This window comes from Schistocerca serialis, chromosome 9 (genome assembly GCF_023864345.2).
Source record: "Schistocerca serialis cubense isolate TAMUIC-IGC-003099 chromosome 9, iqSchSeri2.2, whole genome shotgun sequence".
In the NCBI taxonomy this organism is placed as follows: Eukaryota; Metazoa; Arthropoda; class Insecta; order Orthoptera; family Acrididae; genus Schistocerca; species Schistocerca serialis.
In genome coordinates, this window is record NC_064646.1 from 115,424,049 (window position 1) to 115,450,166 (window position 26,118).

Below are 26,118 nucleotides of genomic sequence, written 5' to 3' on the forward strand. Positions count from 1 at the left end.
GGCACTACACTATATTAGGAAGTAGTACCAATATCCTTGGCTCTTCAGTTTACATTTCTCCGGAACCCAAAGTACTTTTCCGCGAGATCGGCTACCAATTTGCGGCAATATTTTGTAATCGTGACTTATTAAACTCATAGCTCGGAAAAATTCATGTCTGTCAGCAATTGCCTCATTTGGAATTGGAGTTCTTACATTCATACTAAAGTCTGAGAGTGTTTCGGCCGTCTCATATTTGCGTACCTGTTCGAATGGTTTGTCATGGATGATTCTCGCAAGGTTCTCGGTTATGGATTACATAAGGAAATGAGAGTGAGCGGTGGAGAAGAGAAAGACTGTTTATTGTTCCGGCGGCGGCTCTGCCTCGCGAGTCTCCACTTCCTGGATGGCGGTCTCGACGGACGTCCTCACCACGTCCTCAGCCAGGCTATAGCGCGGTGGTTTGGGCTTCGCGTAGAAGCGGTACACCGTCACGTGCTCGTACGTCTTCACCGGCGTCACCACGCACTTTGGGAAGCGATCCTGGGAACACAAAATGGAAACAGGATCTCACTCGCTTATCTACGAGGGCTATACAGAAATGAATCTCCAGTATCAAAATGGTTCATATTGTTCTGAGCACTATGAGACTTAACATCTGAGGTCATCAGTCCCCTAGAACTTAGAACTACTTAAACCTAACTAACCTAAGGACATCACACACATCCATGCCCGAGACAGGATTCGAACCTGCGACCACTGCGGTCGTGCGGTGCCAGACTGAAGCGCCTAGAACCGCTCGGCCACAACGGCCGGCGAATCTTCAGTATCATGTGGTACGGCAGACAGTGGGCGAAATGGGGCAACCACAACACAGGTCACGCAGTACGTCACTGCAAGGGCGTTGAGATGTTTCTGGTATGAGCAAGCATCAGTACGTATTCGATAATGTCGTAGTGTAGCACAAACTCACCAGACTAGAAACTGTCATCTCCCAGGAGACATCAGCTAATACTAAGTAATACCGGCTTTAACCTTGATAATGGTAGGGCCCAAATCTGTACATGACAAAAATGTGTCGCTAACAGGGGTGAACAGAAACGAAACTTCCAAAAAAGTTCTGTGTTACCGTCTCGGAAGACGAACGGGAATATAATATACAATTCTGTTTGTCTGCATTGGTAGTGAACCAGTGTAAGAGGGAAGTTATGAATTTCAGAGGTTGTTCACCTTATGACGAACCAATCTGCTTACTAAGAACCTTTTTTATAAGCACCTATCTAATTTGTGATGTGGTACTTCGAACACGTGGAAAGCATTTTACAATTCCGTTTCATTAACCAAAAATTCAGTTTTTAAGTATACGTTAACATGATTTGTGTTTCGGCTAACTGAAAATTTAGGGTTATGCTTTCGGAACTTTCGGGATGAATGGAAACGGTAATCGTCTTCGTTGCTTCAAAACAAGACCATGAATTTGACGAAATAGAAGAACCACCTGGCACTGTTCTGAATCCAGGGGATTAATCGCAGCATAAAGTACACTATGTGATCAAAAGTATCCGGACACCTGGCTGAAAAGACTTAAAAGTTCGTGGCGCCCTCCATCGGTAATGCTGGAATTCAATAGGGTGTTGGCCCATCCTTAGCCTTGATGACAGTTTCCACTCTCGCAGGCATACGTTCAATCACGTGCTGGAAGGCTTCTTGAGGAATGGCAGCCCATTCTTCACGGAGTGCTGCACTGAGGAGAGGTATCGATGTCGGTCGGTGAGGCCTGTTACGAAGTCGGCGTTCCAAAACTTCCCAGAGGTGTTCTATGGGATTCAGATTCTGTGCAGGTCAGTCCATTACAGGGATGGTATTGTCGTGTAACCACTCCGCCATAGGCCGTGCATTATGAACAGGTGCTCGATCGTGTTGAAAGATGCAGTCGCCATCCCCGAATTGCTCTTCAACAGTGGGAAGCAAGAAGGTACTTAAAACATCAATGTAGGCCTGTGCTGTGATAGTTCCACGCTAAACAATAAGGGGTGCAAGCCACCTCCATGAAAAACGCAACCACACCATAACACCACCGCCTCCGAATTTTACTGTTGACATCACAAACGCAGGCAGATTACGTTCACCGGGCATTCGCCAGACCCACGCCCTGCCATCGGGTCGCCACATTGTGTACCGTGATTCGTCACGACACACAACGCTTTTCCACTGTTCAATCGTCCAATGTCTATGCTCCTTACACCAAGCGAGGCGTCGATTGGCTTTCACAGGCGTGATGTGTGGCTTATGAGCAGCCGCTCGACCATGATGTCCAAGTTTTCTCACCTCCTGCCTAACTGTCATAGTACTTGCAATGGATCCTGGTGCAGTTTGGAATTCCTGTGTGATGGTCTGGATAGATGTCTGCCTATTACACATATAACCCTCTTCAACTGTCGGCGGTATGTGTCAGTCAACAAAGGATGTTGGTCTGTACGCTTTTGTGCTGTACGTGTCCCATCACGTTTCCATTTCACTATTACGTCGGAAACAGTGGACCTAGAGATGTTTAGTAGTTTGTAAATCTCGCGTACAGACGTATGACACGTTTCATCCAATCACCTGACGACGTTCGAAGTCGGTGAGTTCCGCGGAGCGCCCCATTCTGCTCTCTCACGATGTCTAATGACTACTGAGTTCGCTGATATGGAGTACCTGGCAGTAGGTGGCAGCACAATGCACCTAATACGAAAAGCGTATGGTTTTAGGGTGTCCGGATACTTTTGATCACATAGTGTATATGGAAAAAGCAATCAGTCATTCAGATTCAATACATACGAAATTTATTATTTAGAAGGCAAAGATTGTGTTGATTCTTTTTTATAAAAAAATACAAGACCGATTAAACACCATTATTTTAACAGATGAGACATGTTTTAGTCAATTTAACTGAACACTAAAGTAATTAGATATACAACAACTATTATTTGGAAAATAATAAGAAACTTTCATGCAATGTTTTTAATTTGTTATGTCGAATAAAACTGTTTTGAACCAGCTAAATTTTGTTTCTTAGTCGGATAGTTCCAGAACAGATTTGAAATATCCCTATTCAGCCCAAAGACCAATAAACAATAAAAATAATGAGGTTAGTAGTGCTGCTGCTATTCACCCCTCTCCAAAGAGTGAATGGAAACACCAAGTTTTTATCTTTTTATGCTTCAAAACCATGCACTAGGTTTCAAAACTGATTATAAGTTTAAAGCTAGACACACTACCCACAATACTATATAATTTTGATTTTAATATTTATTTTTAAAATGATCAGTTTTTTTTTTAAATTGGAAACTGTTTCTATTCACCCCGTTTCACTATAAACTTAAGCTTAAATGAAATAGGCCGACTAATAACTGGTTGCATGAAACCCATTCCGCTCGTTAAACTGTAAAATATGGCCGCATTTGGGAACGCAAAGTCCCAAAGAGCCGCGCGTAAACATAACGGAGAAATTTAAGCTTATCTCCGATGAACATCACTCCTTACATGGAGAATCTTATTGTGCTAAGAGACTTAAATCCATTAAGACACTCCTCACCGAAGAACTTCCCGAGTCTACAAATGACTACCCTCCACTGCAAACTGCAAGAGAAGCCGAGCGGAGAGAGCTTGGTATGGAAGATTAGGAAGAGCCTGAATCGCATCAGAACGGGTGCAGCAGCAGTGAAGGCAAACCTGATCAAGAGGGACCTTATAGATGAATATGACGATATATGTGATTGTGACGAATATAAAAATATGCAACACCTCCTGAACCGTCCTAACCGTCCAAGGTCATTAATGAAAAGCCGCTCCAGTTGCTAATAAGAACTTGTTACATTCACGGAAAATTTTGACCCTCGTATGAGGCCATTTCCATCTGGATCTGAAACTTCCATTATTAATGCATAATAACTTGGATATATAAATATTCTGCATTATAGGAGATGAAGAAACAAAGCGTATATATGTACAGTATAAGTAAAAAAATGGTTCAAATGGCTCTGAGCACTATGGGACTTAACATCTTAGGTCATCAGTCCCCTAGAACTTAGAACTACTTAAACCTAACCAACCTAAGGGCATCACACACATCCATGCCCGAGGCAGGATTCGAACCTGCGACCGTAGCACTCCCGCGGTTCCGGACTGTAGCGCCTAGAACCACACGGCCACCGCGGCCGGCCAGTATAAGTACAGAAAAATAAATAACCTACACTGTACTGTAGGGAAGCAATGTCAAAGAGTAAAAATGTAGAAGTCAGGCTATTTAAACAGTTATGTGCCCAATGACACCTTGAGAAAAATGAGTGTATGATTATTATAAAAACTGTACAATAGAATAGATTAAAAATTATGCCATGCTTCGTCTTTAAGAAGAGCTGTATTCTGACATTTTCGAAATTTCAAATTGCATGCCTCCCCAATGAACGGTTATAAGCACTTTCGAGATTTAATAAATGTTTAAAATAGTTACAGTAGACGGGGCATCCAAGTCGAGTGTAAAGTTACGTCATCTAGCAAGCAAAAGTTAAAACACGAGAAATGTAGAGGGTGTTAACATAGCTTAGACGCGTCGTGGACTGGTTCGTTCTTGTGAAATTAGCTCTTTATTCTCTGTAAATAATGAGTGTTACTGACAGGGGATGTCTAATAGATTCCATATTTTTAGATTTGCTGAAGGCTTTGGACACCGTTCCCCACACAAGCTATATCTAACCAAACTGCGTGCCTGTGGAGTATCGTCGCCGTTGGATTCGTGATCTCCTGTATGAAATGTCACAGTTCGTAGTAATTGGCGGAAAGTCATCGAGTAAAACAGAAGTAATATCTGGCGTTCCCCAAGGAAGTGTTACGTGTCCTCTGCCGTTTCTGATCTACATAAACGATTTAGGAGACAATTTGAATAGCCTTCTTAGATTGTTTGCAGATGATGCTGTCATTTACCGTCTTATAAAGTCACAGACGATTCAAATAAATTGCAAAATTATTTAGACAAGATATCTGTACGGTGCAAAAAGTTGTAACTGACTCTAAACAATGAAAAGTGCGCGGTTATCCACATGAGTACTAAAAGAAATGCTAAATTTCGGTTGCATGATAAATCTAAAGGCTATAAATTCAGTTAAATACTTAGGGATTACAGTTACGAGTAACTTAAACTGGAACGATCACACAGATAATGTTGTGAGTAAAGCAAACAAAAGACTGCACTTTACTGGCAGAACACTTAGAAAACGCAACAGGGCTACTAAAGAGACTGCTTACACCACACTTGTCCGCCCTGTTCTGGAGTATTGCTGTGCTACGTGGGATCCGCGTCGGATAGGATCGACGGAGAACACCGGGAAAGTTCGAAGAAGGGCAGTTCGTTTTGTATTATCGGGAAACAAGGAAGAGGATGTCATGGATATGAAACACGAATGGGGGTGGCAGGCATTAAAACAAATGCGTTTTTCGTTGCGGCAAGACCTTCTCACGAAACTTCAGTCACCAACTTTCTCCTCAGAGTGTGAAAGTATTGTGTTGGCCACTATCTACATAGGGAGGAATGATCATCGTAATAAAATAAGAGAAATCAGAGCTCGCACGGAAAGAACTAAGAGTTCCATTTTTCCGGGCACTTTTCGAAAGTGGAACGATAAAGAAATAGCTTGACGGTGGTTCGATGAACCTTCAGCCACGCACTTAATTGTGTACAAAAGTATGACTACAGACAGCTAGATGCAGCTCCGAAATTGCAGTGAGTATCGGTGAATTATGACGGGAAAGGAAGCCCGTAGCATCGGTCGTAGCTACATTTTAGGCTTAAAAGAGTGATCTTCGGATGCGGAAAGGTAACTTAAGTTCCTGAGTGATCCTCAAACTAAGAACGCCTGGTTGCAGCCCTGTAGTACGGCTGTTGTCTTGTACGAGGTCGAGATTGTCCACAACGTACTCACCATGAAGATGGAAATTAATGGTAACACTTGGTCACCGAGAACGTTGAGTAAACATTGTGGGTCAAAAGTTCAAATGGCTCTGAGCACTATGGGACTCAACTGCTGAGGTCATTAGTCCCCTAGAACTTAGAACTAGTTAAACCTAACTAACCTAAGGACATCACAAACATCCATGCCCGAGGCAGGATTCGAACCTGCGACCGTAGCGGTCTTGCGGTTCCAGACTGCAGCGGCTTTAACCGCACGGCCACTTCGGGCGGCACGATTGTGGGTCGAGAGCGCGCTTACCTGAATGAGGGGGCCCAATGCTTGACCCAAATGCACCCCAAAACATCACAGAACACTTCCGGCCTCAACCACACCCCCTCACACTGCGCGTTAAAAGCTACACTGAGCCATCAGCACTCTCGACGCTTTGCATTATCTCAATAGAGGCAACATTGGGACCAACCTACCGCCTTCCAGTCGACTAACCGCCAAATGTCCACTGCATACAGTTGTCATCGGAATGTTTGACTGGAAGATGGTTGAGAAGGATCTGTATTCACTGACAGCAACAGTCCCTATTGGATTTAATAGCGACTGTCAGAGACAAGGCGACGCACTACTCTTCAGTCCCTGTCGTTTCAGATCTTCTCAATATGTGACGTCTGTTCTTTCGGACACATCTGAAATAACAGGCACTACTATATAATTGAGGCGATGACGGAAAATGATCCCTTCACTGAAGATACACACCAAGCTCGAACTCTTGCGGGAATCGGCGATATGCCGCGAGTAATGAGAATAATGAGCAGGGGCACTACATCCGTAGTGTGTGGTTTAAGTTGAGAATTTGTGTCTGGCAGGAGGCGTTCTAGGGTAGTCCAAGCAATTGTGGTGGTCACTGCGTCTGGATGGCGTAGTGGTCAACGCATCTACGTAGTGAGCAGGAGATCTGGGTTCGAATCCTAGTCCGGTCAACTTACCTCATTGATATATACGAATGCCCACTGGCGGAAAATGTCTTTAATTCCTTTGTGTCTTAAGAAGGTTTCACGAATACTGTTCTTGCACCGCGTTATACGGCTGTGGGCGGTACCCTATTCCTTGTAGACAATGTTGGACACTCCGCACTGATACTCAACTTGAAAAAATGGAGTAACTTAATTCATGGTCTGGTCATAGATGCGTCCAATCGCGACAGCACGTTTCTGTTATTCTATCACATTTCCACGTCATGTCGACTCACGTTGCTCCATAGAACCGACTGGTGTGTAGACACCGATTCACTGCCATGAGTTGCCGGCCGGAGTGGCCGAGCGGTTCTAGGCGCTTCAGTCTGGATCCGCGCGACCGCTACGGTCGCAGGTTCGAATCCTGCCTCGGGCATGGATGTGTGTGATGTCCTTAGGTTAGTTAGGTTTAAGTAGATGTAAGTTGACTACTGATGACCTCCGCTGTTAAGTCCCATAGTGCTCAGAACCATTTGAACCATTTTTGAACTACCATGATTTGCGTCTGCAGTGGAGCGTCACATTGCCGCCAGGCACCAGTTCTACACTACCTACATTGCTCAAAAGCGACCAGTGTAGTTTTAGAATGTGGTAATTAATGCACGGTCCAGTCACATTAATGTGACCACCGCCAATGTTCGTCGTTAACGTGCAATAATCACTCACAGATTGCAGGTGGCAGCATTAGCAGTGGAGAGTGATACAGTGTGTCGGGGGACGCAGACAATAGTGCAGTCGTTGTCGTAATGTGGAAATGGAACGATTTATCTGACGCCCAAAAGGACATGATCATTGGCTTTTGGGTCAGTGGTGAAAGCATTTCCGAAAGGGCTAAGCTTGTAAGCTGCTCACTTGTCGCCGTGGTTAAAATATACTCTGCATGACAAAATGGCGCTATCAAAAAACACCGCCGAGGCAACTATGGTGTGCCATTGGCCATAATGGCTGCAGAGATGCGTACGGGCGATTAGACATGTAAGTGCTGAGCAACTGAAAGCCCAGATGGAACAAGGGGCCACCAACAGCGTGTCCTTAATGACCTTTCAGCGAATGTTGCTACATATGGGCCTTTGTAGCAGTCGCCTGGTTCACGCACCCATGCAGACTACTGTTCATTGGCGGCGATGGCTGAAATTAGCACGCCAACACCGCAACAGGACGTCCACTGAGCGGCGAGAGGTGGCCCTTTCAGATGAATCACGTTATATGTTCCATCAGACAGATGAATGACCTTCAGCATGTACGGCCCTGCAACAATCGTCCGAAGGGTCGACGCTGGATGAGGGAGTGTTATACAGCCCAGGGCATGTTTTCGTGGCATTCACTGGGTGATCTAGTCCCTCTGGAAGGCACAATGGATCAACACAAGTACGCATCTATCCTTGGTGGCCATATCAACCCCAACATGCAGTTGGTGGCCGACAAATCCCTGAATTAAAACCCAATCGAAAACCTGTGGCCCCCTTCGATAGGGCTGTTCGTGCCATGGATCCTCGACTGGGAGACCTACCACAGCTGGCCACAGCACTGAAGTCGGCATGGCTACACATTCCTCTCGGTACCTTCCAGAACCTCACTGACTCTCTTCATGCATGTGATAGACCGTCTGCAAGAGCAGCACCGCTAGTTCCTGCTACTAATAAGGCGAGTACACCTTTCGCTTGTTACACATTTTTATGAGCTTCAAACAGAAGCGACTGCAGTAATGGATAGGAACTGTGATTGCTGTGTACAGATGCGAGCTGAGTTGGCGATCCTTCACTCACAGCTCCAGGCAGCTTTGGCTTCCTTCAGACAGCTTGAGGCTGCTGCCAAGGGGCGTCACTCTGGGGTATCGAATGCGGGGATGCGAGGGACGTTGAGCATGTCCCACGTGTTCTCCAATCGGTCCACTGCTGTGGCCGCCACGGGTACTGCCTGCACTTTCCAAGGGGCCGATCGTAGGGCCTCCCCAGTTCATTTGACGAACAGGTTTCAGGTGTTATCTGAGGCTGACGATGTCTCTTAGCCGGATGCAGTCGTCCACGCTGTTCCAGACGAAGCTTCTCGGCCCGCAAGGTCTGGGCATTCACAGAGGGTGGGTTTGCTGGTAGTTGGAAGCTCCAACATTAGGCGCGTAATGGGGCCCCTTACGAACATGGCTGCCAAGGAGGAGGAAGCCAATGTGCTCTCGGTGCGCATTCCGGGGGGAGTCATTCCGGATGTGGAAAGGGTACTTCCGGATGCCATGAAGAGTACAGGGTGCAGCCAACTGCAGGTGGTGGTTCATGTCGGTACCAATGACGTGTGTCGTTTTGGATCGGAGCAGATTCTGTCTGGTTTCGGGCGGCTAGCGGAAATGGTAAAGACTGCCAGTCTTGCTTCAGAGATTAAGGCGGAGCTCTCCATCTGCAGCATCGTCGATAGAACCGACTGTGGTCCTTTGGTGCAGAACCGAGTGAATCAGAGGCTCAGGCTGTTCTGTGACCGTGTGGGATGCAGATTCCTTGACCTGCGCCATCGGGTGGTGGATTCCGGGTTCCGCTTAATAGGTCAGGAATCCACTACACACAGGAGGCGACTACACGGGTAGCGTTGGGTGTGTGGAAGGGACTGGGCGGTTTTTTAGGTTAGAGGGCCTCAGGGAACCACAGAAGGGACGTCTGTCTAAAAGTGAGCAGGTAAAACACAGTGAGGTAGTTATAGAAATGATTGGTATTGTAGTTGTAAATTGACGTAGCTGTGTTGGGATAGAACCAGAGCTTCAAGCCCTTATAGAAAGCACTGAAGCTCAAATAGTTGTAGGTACAGAGAGCTGTCTAAAACTAGAAATAAGTTCAGCCGAAATTTTTTCAAACGATCTAACAGTGTTCAGAAAGGATAGATTAAGTACAGTTGGTGGTGGAGTATTTATTGCTGTCAGAGGTAGTTTGCCTTGTAGCGAAATTGAAGTAGATAGTTCGTGTGAAATAGTATGGGTAGAGGTTATACCTGACAATCGGACAAAACTATTAATTGGATCATTTTACCGACCCCCCGACTCAGAAGATGTAGTTGCTGAACAGTTCAAAGCAAACTTGAGTCTCATTTCAAATAAGTACCCCGCTCATACAATTATAGTCGGTGGTGACTTGAATCTACCCTCGATATGCTGGAAAAATTATACGTTTAAAGCCGGCGGCAGGCATAAAACGTCATCCGAAATTGTACTGAATGATTTCTCAGAAAATTATTTTGAACAATTAGTTCATGAGTCCACTCGAAGCGTAAATGGTTGCGAAAGCATACTTGACCTTTTAGCAAATACAGGGATTAGCGACCACAAGGCAGGTGCTGCTAGGCTGAATACCGTAACACCTATAACCATCAAAAAGGAAAGAAAAGTATATCTACTTAAAAAAGCTGATAAAAATGCTCATAACGCCTTTTTAAGAGACAGTCTTCACTCCTCCCGATCTGATTATGTAAGTGTAGAAAAGTTGTGGAATGTTTTCAAAGAGATAGTATCGACAGCAATTGAGAGATATATACCACACAAATTAATAAGTGATGGTACTGATCCCCCATGTTACACAAAACGGGTCAGATCGTTGTTCCAGAAGCAACGAAAAAAAGCATGCCAAATTCAAAAGAACGCAATACCCCCAAGATTGGCGAAGTTTTACAGAAGTTCGAAATATGGCCTGTACTTCAATACGAGATGATTTTAATAATTTCCACAACGAAATTCTGTCTCGAAATCTGGCAAAAAACCTATAGAGATTCGGGCCATACATAAAGCAAACCAGTGGCAAGACGCAATCAATATCTTCACTGCGCGGTAACAAGGGTGAAGGCACTGTTGACAGTGCCACTAAAGCAGAGTTATTAAACACGGTTTTCCGAAAATCCTTCACCAAAGAAGACGAAGTAAATATTCCTGAATTCCAATCAAGAACAACTGCCAAGATGAGAAACATAGAAGTAGATATCCTCGGAGTAACGAAGCAGCTTAAATGACTTAATAAAGGCAAGGCCTCCGGTCCAGATTGTATACCAGTCAGGTTCCTCTCAGAGTATGATGATAAAATAGCTCCATATTTAGCAATTATATACCCACTCGCTCACAGAAAGATCCGTACCTAATGACTGGAAAATTGCTAAAGTCACACCAATACGCAAAAAGGGAAATAGGAGTAATCCGCTGAATTACAGGCTCATATCACTAACGTCCATTTGCAGCAAGGTTTTGGAACATATACTGTGTTCAAACATTATTAATTACCCCGAAGAAAACGGTTTATTCACAAATAGTCCGCACGGTTTCAGAAAATATCGTTCTTGTGAAACACAAATAGCTCTTTATACTCATCAAGTAATAGGTGCTATCGACAGGGGATGTCAAATTGATTCCATATTTTTAGATTTCCAGAAGGCTTTCGACACCGTTCCTCGCAAGCGTCTTCTAACCAAACTGCGTGCCTACGGAGTATAGCCTCAGTTGTGCGACTGTATTCGTGATTTCCTGTCAGAAAGGACACAGTTCGTAGTAATAGACGGAAAGTCATGGAGTAAAACAGAAGTAATATTCGGCGTTCCCCAAGGAAGTGTTATAGGCCCTCTATTGATCTATATTAACGACATAGGAGACAATCTGAGTAGCCGTCTTAGATTGTTTGCAGATGATGCTGTCATTTACCGTCTTGTAAAGTCATCAGATGACTAAAACGAATTGCAAAATGATTTAGATATCTGTATGGTGCGAAAAGTGGCAATTGAAGAAGTGTGAAGTTATTCACATGAGTACTAAAAGAAATCCGCTAAATTTCGATTACGCGATAAGCCACACAAATCTGAAGGCTGTAAATTCAACTAAATACTTAGGGATTACAATTACAAATAACGTAAATTGGAACGATCACATAGATAATGTTCTGGGTAGAGCAAACCAAAGACTGCGATTCATTGGCAGAACACTTAGAAGGTGCAACAGGTCTACTAAAGAGACTGCTTTTATCATGCTTATCCGCCCTATTCTGGAGTACTGCTGTCCGCATCAGGTGGGACTGACGGATAACATCGAAAAAATACAAAGAAAGGCAGTTCGTTTTGTATTATCGCGAAATAGGGGAGATAGTGTCACATACATGATACGTGAATTGGAGTGGCAGTCATTAAAACAAAGTCGTTTTTCGTTGCGACGGGATCTTCTCATGAAATTTCAATCACCAGTTTTCTCCTCCGTTTGGGAAAGCATGCTTTTGGCACCCACCTACATAGGGAGAAATGATCATCACGATAAAATAAAAGAAATCATGGCTCACACAGAAAAATTTAAGTGCTCGTTTTTCCCGCGTAACGTTCGAGAGTGGAACGGTAGAAAGACAGCATGAAGGTAGTTCATTGAACACTCTGCCAGGCACTTTATTGTGAATAGCAGAGTAATCATGTAGATGTAGATGTAGCTGTCTAGCAGCAGTTCACGCTGCAAAAGGTGGTTATTAAGGCTTTTCACTGGTGGTCACATTAATGTGACTGAACAGTATTTTGTGTCTGGCGAGCTTATTATTTCTGGTGGCGCCGGTGGACTCATTTCTCGTCTACTGTGGACGCCAGAGCCAGTATCCGGTATCTGATGGCAGAACGGGGAGGGCGTCATTTAGCCTGCAGGTTCTGGGTCAGTTTTTTCACAATTGTTCTAAAGAGATTGTGGTATGGGTCAGCTAAGCTGCCATAAGGGCTAGTGATTTTCCTACGATGAGACGGTTCTTATATGTTCTACTGGGAACAGCCCTGGCAGGGAGCAGCACTTTGCCAAGTAATCGTATTAGTGAAAGTAGTAAAAGGTCAGTGAATGCATTCGCTTCCTGAGATTGAATGGTTGAAGGTCATGGAGGTAAAATCAGTTTCGTGCAGCAATTTTGTAGTTTTTGAAACTGGGAGCCTTCTGACAGTCATGCAGGAGGGATTTGGGAGGGAAGTAGGGAAATCTCGTGACCTTGGAGCGGAGGCGGTGTTTCTGTAACCGGCATTGAACGGTTCTTAGTGATCAACCAAGTTAGTTTCCAAACATGGGAAGCCTCCAAGAATCCGGAAGTGCTTTGTATATACGGGAATGGCATTGTGATTGTATCATCTCTGACTTTCTGGATGAGTGGTGGGACTTATTCAGCTGCATAGGCAGAGCCCTGATGTCACATTGCAGAGACAATAATTGCTGGTGGTATTGGATAAAAAGTGACGGAGTAGACGAGATCTGTTTGAGGACAGGTAGCCAAAGTTCCGCGTTCTGACCCTAGATGAGCCAATCGGGCCCAACCGACCACCATGTCATCCTCTCCCTATGGCATCAATGGACGTGGAATGGAGGGGCATGTGGTAATGCACAGTGCTCTCCCGGTCGTTGTGGGGTTTCTTGACCTTCGATTCGCTATTAATCATTCGACCAGCTTCTGGGTTGGCCTCACGAGTCTGAGTGCACCCCATATCAGTTCTCCCAGCGTGTCAAAATCCCTGACAGTACCGACAATCGTATCTGGGTTCTCTGCAAGACCGTCTGTCGGGCTAACCACTCTGTTACAGTGGCCGACGAGGTTTAATTGAAACCAGTAAATTTCATTTGTTTCTATGAAAACTTGAAGAGTGGTGTTGAGTGGGTCTTTTGGCCAAGTGGCTTTGAACGGTTTTCCGGTTTTGTTGTTGAAGAGATTATCGGAAGAAGATGTTAAGAGCCAGCTAGAGTAGAATGTCAGATCTGCTCTTCGTCCTGAAACTAGCATTCAGCAGTGTTCAGTTCTGTCTCGGGTTGGATTATTCCAGTAGCGTTTGCTGTACATTAGCAGTGATACGCAGCGGTTTGGACAGGTTAACTGATCAAGAATTGGCTGTTATGCACTTTGTGTGTGGGTTCACTGGATCAAGTGTAAAATCGTAACTATACAGGGTGACCAAAAAAGTTTACAAACTCATATGGCACATAGAGCATACCAAGATTGGTAATAATGTATGAACCAGGGTTCGCAAAGGCCATTCTGGCTTTTAAATGGCATTCCAGTTATTAAGTCACATTCTATAAATGGACACCCACTACAGACACGCCTGACATCGACGCTGCAACAATCCTGCCCACACAGTCCTCTAGCGATGTAATACACTCCTGGAAATTGAAATAAGAACACCGTGAATTCATTGTCCCAGGAAGGGGAAACTTTATTGACACATTCCTGGGGTCAGATACATCACATGATCACACTGACAGAACCACAGGCACATAGACACAGGCAACAGAGCATGCACAATGTCGGCACTAGTACAGTGTATATCCACCTTTCGCAGCAATGCAGGCTGCTATTCTCCCATGGAGACGATCGTAGAGATGCTGGATGTAGTCCTGTGGAACGGCTTGCCATTCCATTTCCACCTGGCGCCTCAGTTGGACCAGCGTTCGTGCTGGACGTGCAGACCGCGTGAGACGACGCTTCATCCAGTCCCAAACATGCTCAATGGGAGACACATCCGGAGATCTTGCTGGCCAGGGAAGTTGACTTACACCTTCTAGAGCACGTTGGGTGGCACGGGATACATGCGGATGTGCATTGTCCTGTTGGAACAGCAAGTTCCCTCGCCGGTCTAGGAATGGTAGAACGATGGGTTCGATGACGGTTTGGATGTACCGTTCACTATTCAGTGTCCCCTCGACGATCACCAGTGGTGTACGGCCAGTGTAGGAGATCGCTCCCCACACCATGATGCCGGGTGTTGGCCCTGTGTGCCTCGGTCGTATGCAGTCCTGATTGTGGCGCTCACCTGCACGGCGCCAAACACGCATACGACCATCATTGGCACCAAGGCAGAAGCGACTCTCATCGCTGAAGACGACACGTCTCCATTCGTCCCTCCATTGACGCCTGTCGCGACACCACTGGAGGCGGGCTGCACGATGTTGGGGCGTGAGCGGAAGACGGCCTAAAGGTGTGCGGGATTGTAGCCCAGCTTCATGGAGACGGTTGCGAATGGTCCTCGCCGATACCCCAGGAGCAACAGTGTCCCTAATTTGCTGGGAAGTGGCGGTGCGGTCCCCTACGGCACCGCGTAGGATCCTACGGTCTTGGCGTGCATCCGTGCGTCGCTGCGGTCCGGTCCCAGGTCGACGGGCACGTGCACCTTCCGCCGACCACTGGCGACAACATCGATGTACTGTGGAGACCTCACGCCCCACGTGTTGAGCAATTCGGCGGTACGTCCACCCGGCCTCCCGCATGCCCACTATACGCCCTCGCTCAAAGTCCGTCAACTGCACATACGGTTCACGTCCACGCTGTCGCGGCATGCTACCAGTGTTAAAGACTGCGATGGAGCTCCGTATGCCACGGCAAACTGGCTGACACTGACGGCGGCGGTGCACAAATGCTGCGCAGCTAGCGCCATTCGACGGCCACCACCGCGGTTCCTGGTGTGTCCGCTGTGCCGTGCGTGTGATCATTGCTTGTACAGCCCTCTCGCCGTGTCCGGAGCAAGTATGGTGGGTCTGACACACCGGTGTCAATGTGTTCTTTTTTCCATTTCCAGGAGTGTAGATGTTTGATAAACAAGGCCATTCAAATACCCCAAGGAAGAAAAAAAAAAGATTGGGAACAGATCAGGTGATCGTGGTAGCCATGCGACTGCCCACCGTGACCAATCCAGTGGCCCAGGAAGGTTGTCTGCAGATGTGTCCTCAGCTGAGCGCTGAAACAATCGGGGGCTCCGTAGTGTTGAAATCGAATGCGGCGAAGTATGGGAATGGGAACATCATCCAGCATGTCTGGCAGAAACTCTCACAAGAATACGAGATACATGTGACCATCAAGTTGATATGGAAGAATGTACGATCCAATTAATCAGTCTCCGACAATGGCAGCCCAAACGTTAAGGGTATTTTTGCGTTGTGAGGGATTTGTACGTGTAGCATGTGGGTTCACATCCGCCTACACATGTACGTTGTGGACGTTCATCACACCCTCGAGCGAGAACGCAACCTCACTGCTGAAAAGGACACTCAATGTGAAGCTTCGGACTCGTGACCGTAGCATCCTCTCGTGGCGTTTGCGGCCCCGGTTCCTAAGTGATTACTGGCCCATGTTATGTGGTCAATGTCCCATGGCATTTCGGAAAGTTATTTTGAATCATCCTGTATTATTACTCTCTAACCAGCCACCGGAGACCCATGCTCCATGACACCAAAATACACAGAAAATGTCTGTGTAAAACCTTCGAAATATTGTCGACGGTGTTCGTGTTCGTCCTCCATACTAAGGCGCTTGATCGGTTTTGCATCCACATCCACATCTACGTACGCACCCCACAAGAAACCGAATGGTGCATGGTGCAGGGTACCTTACACCATCAACAGTTATTTCTTTTCCTGTTCCGTCGCAAATAGAGTGAGGTATAAACGACTGTCTATGTTCCTTACGTGGAATGTACGTTGGCAGCAGTAGGATCGTTCTGCAGTCAGCTTCAAATGTCGGTTCTCCAAACCTTCTCTATAGTGTTTCGCGAAACGAACGTCGCCTTCCCCCAAGGAATTCCCATTTGAGTTCCCGAACCATCTCCTCAATGCTCATATGTTGATCGAACCTACCAACAACAAATCTAGCAGCACGTCACTGAACTGCTTCGTTGTATTCTTTTAATCCGACCTGATCGGGATCGCAAACATTCGAGCGGTACTCGAGAATGTTCACACTACTGTTCTATATGCGGTCTCCTTTATACACTCCTGGTAATTGAGATAAGAACACCGTGAATTCATTGTCCCAGGAAGGGGAAACTTTATTGACACATTCCTGGGGTCAGATACATCACATGATCACACTGACAGAACCACAGGCACATAGACACAGGCAACAGAGCATGCACAATGTCGGCACTAGTACAGTGTATATCCACCTTTCGCAGCAATGCAGGCTGCTATTCTCCCATGGAGACGATCGTAGAGATGCTGGATGTAGTCCTGTGGAACGGCTTGCCATGCCATTTCCACCTGGCGCCTCAGTTGGACCAGCGTTCGTGCTGAACGTGCAGACCGCGTGAGACGACGCTTCATCCAGTCCCAAACATGCTCAATGGGGGACAGATCCGGAGATCTTGCTGGCCAGGGTAGTTGACTTACACCTTCTAGAGCACGTTGGGTGGCACGGGATACATGCGGACGTGCATTGTCCTGTTGGAACAGCAAGTTCCCTTGCCGGTCTAGGAATGGTAGAACGATGGGTTCGATGACGGTTTGGATGTACCGTGCACTATTTAGTGTCCCCTCGACGATCACCAGTGGTGTACGGCCAGTGTAGGAGATCGCTCCCCACACCATGATGCCGGGTGTTGGCCCTGTGTGCCTCGGTCGTATGCAGTCCTGATTGTGGCGCTCACCTGCACGGCGCCAAACACGCATACGACCATCATTGGCACCAAGGCAGAAGCGACTCTCATCGCTGAAGACGACACGTCTCCATTCGTCCCTCCATTCACGCCTGTCGCGACACCACTGTAGGCGGGCTGCACGATGTTGGGGCGTGAGCGGAAGACGGCCTAACGGTGTGCGGGACCGTAGCCCAGCTTCATGGAGACGGTTGCGAATGGTCCTCGCCGATACCCCAGGAGCAACAGTGTCCCTAATTTGCTGGGAAGTGGCGGTGCGGTCCCCTACGGCACTGCGTAGGATCCTACGGTCTTGGCGTGCACCCGTGCGTCGCGGCGGTCCGGTCCCAGGTCGACGGGCACGTGCACCTTCCGCCGACCACTGGTGACAACATCGATGTACTGTGGAGAGCTCACGCCCCACGTGTTGAGCAATTCGGCGGTACGTCCACCCGGCCTCCCGCATGCCCACTATACGCCCTCGCTCAAAGTCCGTCAACTGCACATACGGTTCACGTCCACGCTGTCGCGGCATGCTACCAGTGTTAAAGACTGCGATGCCACGGCAAACTGGCTGACACTGACGGCGGCGGTGCACAAATGCTGCGCAGCTAGCGCCATTCGACGGCCAACACCGCGGTTCCTGGTGTGTCGGCTGTGCCGTGCGTGTGATCATTGCTTGTACAGCCCTCTCGCAGTGTCCGGAGCAAGTATGGTGGGTCTGACACACCGGTGTCAATGTGTTCTTTTTTCCATTTCCAGGAGTGTAGATGAGGTACACTTCACTACAGTTCTCTGAAAAACCAAAGTCGACCATTCGCATTACCTACTACTGCCCTCACGTGCTCGTCCCATATCATATCGCCTTGCAACATTGCACCCAAATGTTTAACAGACCTGTCTGTGTCAAGTAGCACACTGCTGAATGTGTGGCCGGTTTCCAGTTCTACCCCTGTCATTGCTAACTGCGGATTTCTGTATACTGGTAACAAGCAGAGCTAAGAGAGGCAAAACGTACCATGTGAATAGCGTTAGGGAACCACTGCGGCGCCAGCCAGATGCCACAGAAGCTGCCGTAGCGGACGCCGTCCTTGCCCCTTACGGCATTCTCGTCTTCTTCCTCTTCCTCCACCAGCTCCTCATCTTGCGCGTCCTGCTTCTCAGCCTCCGCTTTCGCAGGCTGAGCTGACGACGACGACTTCACCTGCCGGACATCGTACACTCAGTAACGAACAAAAAATGTTCAAATGTGTGTGAAATCTTATGGGACTTAACTGCTAAGGTCATCAGTCCCTAAGCTTACACATTACTTAAACTAAATTATCCTACGAACAAACACACACACACACCCATGCCCGAGGGAGGACTCGAACCTCCGCCGGGACCAGCTGCACAGTCTATCACTGCAGCGCTTTAAACCGCTCGGCTAATCCCGCGCGGCTCAGTAACGAACGTCATTCATTGTCAGCTGTTAGCAGCAAAACAGTAAATAAAACAGTAAACGACCACACACACGCACACCCATGCCCGAGGGAGGACTCGAACCTCCGCCGGGGCCAGCTGCACAGTCTATGACTGCAGCGCTTTAGACCGCTCGGCTAATCCCGTACGGCTCAGTAACGAACGTCATTCATTGTCAGCTGTTAGCAGCACAACAGTAAACAAAACAGTAAACGACCATTTCTTTAAGGAATCGAACTCCCGTGTATAAAACAGCTTCAAATGTTTAATTGATCCACAAAAGTTATGCCGTCTTTCATATTTGACGTTAAACATGTAACCGAGGAAGAGTTTAAAAATGATTTGAAATTATGTTTAAGGTTTGTTGGAAGACCCTCTGCTGTTGTGTGCGACCTACCTGGATGATGTATTACGTCAGAATCGAAATTATTCAGATGTAATACCCATCTAGTTAAACTACTAGTTGGATCTTTAAGTCTAAATGTACTGCCCTTCCTTTACTGTTGTGGGTGTCAGACAATTTTTTACGGAATCAACAAGTCACAGATCAGCGTGTACACAATTTTGGAACATAATATGGCTGAAGTAATGAGCATCATGTAAACGCTGCTTATAGATGCTCCAGTTTATCCTTGGAGAAAACAATTACATAATCTAAATAGACCATGCATTGTTTCACTTTTAATCTTCGCAATATATCACCTGAAAGCCACTTAAAAACCTCACATGTTTTTCCTCGCAAAAGGCTTGTGATGTCATTGATAGTGACCAGAGGGATTTGAAAATGCTGTTTTCGGACGATCCTCAGATGCTACCTCTGATTGATGACACCTGCTTCATAGGTCCATAGTTGTGAAATAACAACACTGGTCCAGATTACCTTGGGTTTCTGTTGTGTTTGTCATAGGGCAGACATCTGAATTTGTCTTCTGCTTTAAATAATAGTAGTGACAACGGAACCTATATGCCAGAGTTCTCCAACCTTTTAGCTTACCTGGACCACATTGGAAGCAGACGAGTATTTTTGAGACTCACATAATATACTTAATACTAAGAATAGCCGCTCAGGGAACCGGGGATGGGGGACGGAAGAGGGAATAGCAGTGAGTGGCAGAAGTTTCAATTTGAAAATATTCGATTTATCATATTTTTACATGAACGGAATTAACGGATTTTTTTTCTGGTTGTGTGATAGCTGCTTACTTCTCCGGCTGCACTGATAATTGCTTTGGGCTGCATGCGGCCCGCGGGTGGGAGACCACTGCTGTGTGCTCTGCTGTCATCTGGTGATTTCTTAAGGATGTTGACAACAGGTGCAGAACAGGGTCTATTACCAGTTTCTAGGATCCCATCTTGAAGTTGCTGGTTTATAAATTCTTCCATGACAGGCTGTAAATGCTGCAGAACTCTGTATGGTTTCTTATAAATAGGCCTAGTGGGCATATGATTTTGAGTTGGTGGTATGGCAGGAAATGGTCCAAGAAGATCAAGTGACCACAAGTACTCTTCTAACAATCTTTCCATGTCCTGCTCTTTCCGTCCGTCTAGAAGTTCGACTTCTTTCCCAGATGCGATCGAAATAACAGACTGTCCCATCGTTCAGTAATCTGATGTGAACTGCTGTCCAGTTATTCCTAATTTCTAAATTAGCTATCAGAGTCCGACGTGATAGCTGTGCTTCTTCAGGTCTAAGTTATCAATGCCAACAGACACAACTCTGGTTTTATCAATTATCTACACATAGAATAGACTACTGTGTGCAAAACATTGTACTTTATCTAATTCTTCATTTTCAGATAAACGCTCATCAACACACAAAGGATTCATCAGTGGATCAACACCTATATCAATGCAGATTAATTTTCCAGTATCTTTCGGTAACGATATTCCACAAATTGGCCGTAAAGAACTTGTACAAAGTTTAGGCAGCCAGACCAATGTTTTCGGTGTTAATTGCAACAGTAATGGTTTTCCGGCAGTAAAATCAAGATGAAACAGCGTTCCATCCAGTTCTGCTACACAACATTCTAAGTCAACTTTGGCATGATGTGTACTCAGGAAATCAAACCAAGTACGACTTCATAGCCACTGCGAGTAGGAGGAGAAATTTCACATCAACACAAAAGTTACCTCCTCCCACTCAGATTGTTGAATTGAGTGAATCCACACGACCCCCACCTACATCAGTTAATGCACAGTATTGCAGATTTAATTCTATTTTACGAAGTATACTCTTACTTGCCACAGATACCGGCTGTCCAGTGTCTAATAAAAATTTATATAAGTCCCCTTTCACGTAACCAGTCCAAAAAAGGTCTACCATTGATTTCACATAGAGCTGACTTGTGCTGACAGTTCCTGTTTTAACGGCAAGATTCAAGGTCCACCCTGTTACCGTCTTCCATGCCATAGTGAATTTCTGCCATTACTGTTCTGTTCAGAATGTCCAAAATACTTACAAGGCTGGCACTGCTGTTCTCTGCAATTACACTTCATGTGACTGGTTTGACTACATCTAAAACATCTGATATCTATTTTAAATACTGCCATCTTTTCCCATAATGTGGTGACCACATCACTTGCAGCTAGTACTACTGCACTTTCTACTGCTTCATTCAGTCTTTAGGAGTCCCGTAAGAATTCTGTGTGACATTTCTGTCTGCAAACCTGAAAAAACGCATCCAGTGCACTCTGCTCAGTTTCCTGTAATGTGGTCTTGTTAGCATTATCATGTTCTGTGAGGTCAATGTATTGTTATCAATTACAGACCATAAAACTCTATATTGGTTTCCCCTGTTTTTGGAATATCCCATTAAGCTGCTCATGCTAGTATCTGGGTGTATTTTTCCTCATATACCAACCGTTTCCCTATAGTCGACGAAATGCTGTGCTTCTCTTAATCTATCGTGGCTAATTAAAAATGCACGATCATCTCTCACTAACTTTAATTTACTGTAACTGCACTCAGTAAGTGCTCACTACTCCAATTTCCCAACCTGACGTCAGTACCCAGTTTATCAAAAACCACTGACAACTTCCTCTGATTTCTGGAAAAATGGAGGGACCAATGGGGCAGTGTGAGTTCAAAGATATATGCACTAGGATGTGAGTGGTCTTTCTTTTCCTCCCTTAGTTGTCCTAATTCTGTCTGCAACCGAGTTACTTGATTTATCTGCTGCTGAATAGCATCCCGAGTCAATACTTGTTTCTCTGTATTGCCTGTTTACTATCAACAAAAGTATACAGTATACCCAAAATAAAACGGAAAGGAAGAAGAAAGGGTAGGGAAACAACCACACAGACCCAAAAAACTGTAAAATCAGCACTTACTCATACTGTTGTACAGGACATACCGCTGCTAAACCGTGGAACCGGCTGCTATCTTTTGACTTTCCATCTTTATCTTCAGCAGTCCTTCTGACACCAGTTATAGTTGGATATTGAGATGGCTGGGTGTGAGAAGCGGTTCTCTGCTGAAGATGGATGAAAGTGCAGCAGAAGAAGGTCCTGGTGAGTTACCAATAACTTCTTAATTGCTGTTTATCTACAGTCATGGGACTTGGAAACTGAAAGTGACAATGGCAAGGGAGGTGAATAACTCATCACAGTGCCTCCTGGTAAGATGATGTCTGTCTGTACCGTTCTCGGGTCTCCAGCCGGGTGCAGCCGTTTTCAAACCACGATATTTCGACAACGTTCCTTGCCGTCATCTCCAGGTGATACCTGCAGACTGGGCGTCTCCGCTGAATCTCCTCCCCTTTATACTCTGATCGCTCCCCACCCTTTCCCCCGCGTCCTGCCGCACGCGGCGCTGCGTGGAGGGGCGGTGGGGAGTGGCGGGCTGCTGGCTGCGAACTGTGGACCGTCAGATGTCCTGTGGCCTTCGCCGGGCTCGGAAATCGCTTTGGGGAGACGCTGTGCTTTTAGTTGACTGAGTGCTGTATCCCAGGCTTTGCTGAGGTTGAACCAAGCGTCTCTGTTGATCAGCCCATCAGCTACACGTATTTCAATCGCCTCCTTCAGAACACAGTCCCAAAAAGACGAGGCCTGCCGTAAAACTTCCGTTTCCACGTACTCCATAGTATCTCCAGTATCCATTTAGTGTTCCGCAACCGCAGATTTTGTAGGCTGCTTGAGTTCAGTGTGCCTTCTTTGTTCCTGGCATCTTTCTTCGATTGTCCGTACAGTTTGCCCGATTTACCGCGTTTACACGGAGATACGGTAAACACCCGGTTTGCGGAGCCACAGGTCATGTTTTACTGTACCTAGCAGGGCACACGTTTTCGAAGGTGGACGGAAGGCACATTTGATGCTTCGCCGAGCCAGAATTCTGCCGATTTTGTTGGATAGTTTGCCGGCGTGAGGCAGGTCGCCACTGTCTTCTCGTCCTCTTCGTTAGCAGTACACCCTCACGCTGTGAAGGATGATGGCAGCTGGTAGAGTGGAGATACAGATCAGTGTGGGTTTCTTTCCCGTATACACTGTGTCCCAAGGTGCCATCCGCTTTGCACTTGACTAGGACGTCCACAAACGGGAGTTCACCATTCTCTTCCACCTCGATGGTTAATTTGATGTTAGGATGCAGAGAATTCAGATGTTGGAGAAACTCTTGAAGTTTTTCTCTTCCATGTGGCCATATCACAAATGTGTCATCAACATATCTGTAAAAGCACATAGGCTTCAGTGCTGCAGTTTCCAGTGCTTTCTCTTCGAAGTCCTCCATAAACAAGTTTGCTACCACTGGTGACAGGGGACACCGCGTGGCAACACCATCCGTTTGTACGTAATAGTTTCCATCGAAGAGATAGAATGTTGATGTGTGGACAAATTCGAAAACATTAGTCATTGACGGGTTGAATTTCTTCCTAATCAACTTAAGAGAGTCATCAAGCGGCACTCTGGTGAAAAGCGAGACCACATCGAAGCTCACCAAGAGGTCCTGGTTACGGATGGGCAGCTCCTGCAGCCGTTGAATGAAATGTACAGAATTCCTGACGTGATGCTGACATTTCCCGACGTGAGGGTTTAATTTCGCCGTTAAATATTTGGCTAGCTGGTACGTTGGAGCGCCTATGTTGCTGATGATAGGGCGCAAAGGAACATCCTTTTTGTGCACCTTTGGTAACCCATAGAGCCTTGGGGATGCAGCAGTTCGAGGTCGGAGCTTCTTGACGATTTCCTTCGGCAGGCACTGGCGTAGAAGCTCAATAGTCTTCTTTTTCACCCTGTTGGTCGGGTTCGAGAACTACGGAATGATCCTAAAATAGTTATTTTACCCGCGGATAAAGGAAATGCAACTGTACTGCTTTCATTATCAGAGTGCAATCACAAAATGTTCGACCTACTCGAGGATCCAGCATACAGAAAACTGAAGGGGGACCCCTAGGCTGCAGCCTAAGAATAGCCCAAATAAATTTGGAAAAAAAAGTGGATGAAAAATCTCTTGTAGGAAGAACCAGAATCCATTGTATGGACATGAATGAGAATGACCTCGCTGCCAGAGGAAGGACAATGGATGAAGTTCTTCGTGGCAGGTTAAACACTAACAGAAGGAAGTGGACAAGACTCATTAATAGTAGCTGAGGAACTGGTGCTGTACAATGATGATGGTGATAATGACATACTGTAGACTGGCGAATGCTAAGTTGTGTTATGAGTGCAGTAATTTAGATGCCAATATAACAGGCATGGGCAGGAAAGGGAAGCAGTGGTTGGGAAGGGAGTGAGACAGGGTTGTTGCCTATCCCCAATGTTATTCAATCTGTATATCGAGCAAGCAGGAAAGGAAACAAAAGAAAAACGCGGAGTAGGAATTAAAATAAAAACTTTGAGGTTCGCCGATGACATTGTAATTCTGTCAGAGGCAGAAAAGGACCTGGAAGAGCAGCTGAACTGAATGGACAGTGTCTTCAAAGAGGATGTAAGATGAACATCAACAAAAGCAAAACGAGGATAATGAAATGTAGTCGAATTAAACTGGGTGACGCTGCGGGAATCTGATTAGGAAATGAGACGCTTAAAGTAGTAAAGGAGTTTTGCTATTTGGGAAGCAAAATAACTGATGATGGTCGAAGTAGAGAGGATATAAAATGTAGACTGGCAATGGAAAGGAAAGCATTTCTGAAGAAGAGAAATTTGTTAACATCGAGTATAGATTTAAGTGTCAGGAAGTCGTTTCTGAAAGTATTTGTATGGAGTTTAGCCATGTATGGAAGTGAAACGTGGACGATAAATAGTTTAGACAAGAAGAGAACAGAAGCTTTCAAAATGTGGTGCTGCAGAAGAATGCTGAAGATTAGATGGGTAGATCACATAACTAATGAGGAGGTGTTGAATAGAATTGGGGAGAAGAGGAGTTTGTGGCACAACTTTACTAGAAGAAGGGATCGGTTGGTAGGACATGTTCTGAGGCATCAAGGGATCACCAATTTAGTACTGGAGGGCAGCGTGGAGGGTAAAAATCGTAGAGGGAGAGGAAGAGATGAATACACTAAACAGATTCAGAAGGATGTAGATTGCAGTAAGTACTGGGAGATGAAGAAGCTTGCACAGGATAGAGTAGCATGGAGAGCTGCATCAAACCAGTCTCAGGACTGAAGACCACAACAACAACAACATATAACAGGCAGTACCTTCAGGCTATTAATCGCCCACTGATCCAAATAATAGCCAGATGATCAGCAGCAGGAGTTTGATACTTTGTACGGATCCAAATGAGCAAGTATAGGAGGAAGGAAGGCAGCAGAGGAAGGATACCTGTGACTTGGTCTTGGCGGCGCTGGCGGGGTCCGTCTCTGTGGTCTCCTCCTCCTCGACGTCCTCAGTGGGCGGCGTGGGAGGCCTGGGTTTGGGCGGCCGCCACGGCGGCAGGCGCCGCCCCGTGTACACGTGCATGCACGGCTGGTTGGTGCGTACCTCCAGCGCACGCCCCGTCTCTGGGTGCTCTAACCTGCAACAATAACGTACACCTTTACTTCTTCTTTCCCTTCTGATGAGGGCGGTTGAGATGGAATAGCCGAATGAAAACAGTTGATTTAGTCGGCCGTAGTTTTACGTTTCTGTAGGATTGTTACTCATTCATTTCTTTCGAGTGAAACCAGTCTGTGTGTGCGAACCACAGCATGAAAACAATGGACTTAGTCCGGTGCATTCAGTTCTGAACAGACACATTCGATAGTTTTGCCATTCTTAAATCATTATTGGTGACTACATCTACATTTATTCTCCGCAAGCCACCCAACGGTGTGTGGCGGACGGCACTTTACGTGCCAATTGTCATTACTAGACCACGGACTTCTAGGTCGTAAAAAAGTGTGTTTTAGGCACCTAAAATAGGCTCCTTCAGTAGTTCATTTAGGCTATATAAA

At 46.1% G+C, this 26,118-nt stretch overlaps 1 protein-coding gene across 1 annotated transcript in view; it reads right to left on the reverse strand.

Annotated features, from left to right (window-relative positions):
* Positions 1–339: 339 nt before the first annotated feature.
* The window catches only part of LOC126419407 (galactose mutarotase-like), a 96,571-nt gene continuing 70,792 nt past the window's right edge, over positions 340–26,118 (reverse strand). The window contains exons 5-6 of the mRNA XM_050086596.1: positions 25,508–25,700; positions 340–522 (exon numbers count right to left, since the gene is read on the reverse strand). Of these exons, the coding sequence (XP_049942553.1) occupies positions 340–522; positions 25,508–25,700 (376 nt within the window). The remainder of the gene's footprint in view (positions 523–25,507; positions 25,701–26,118) is intronic.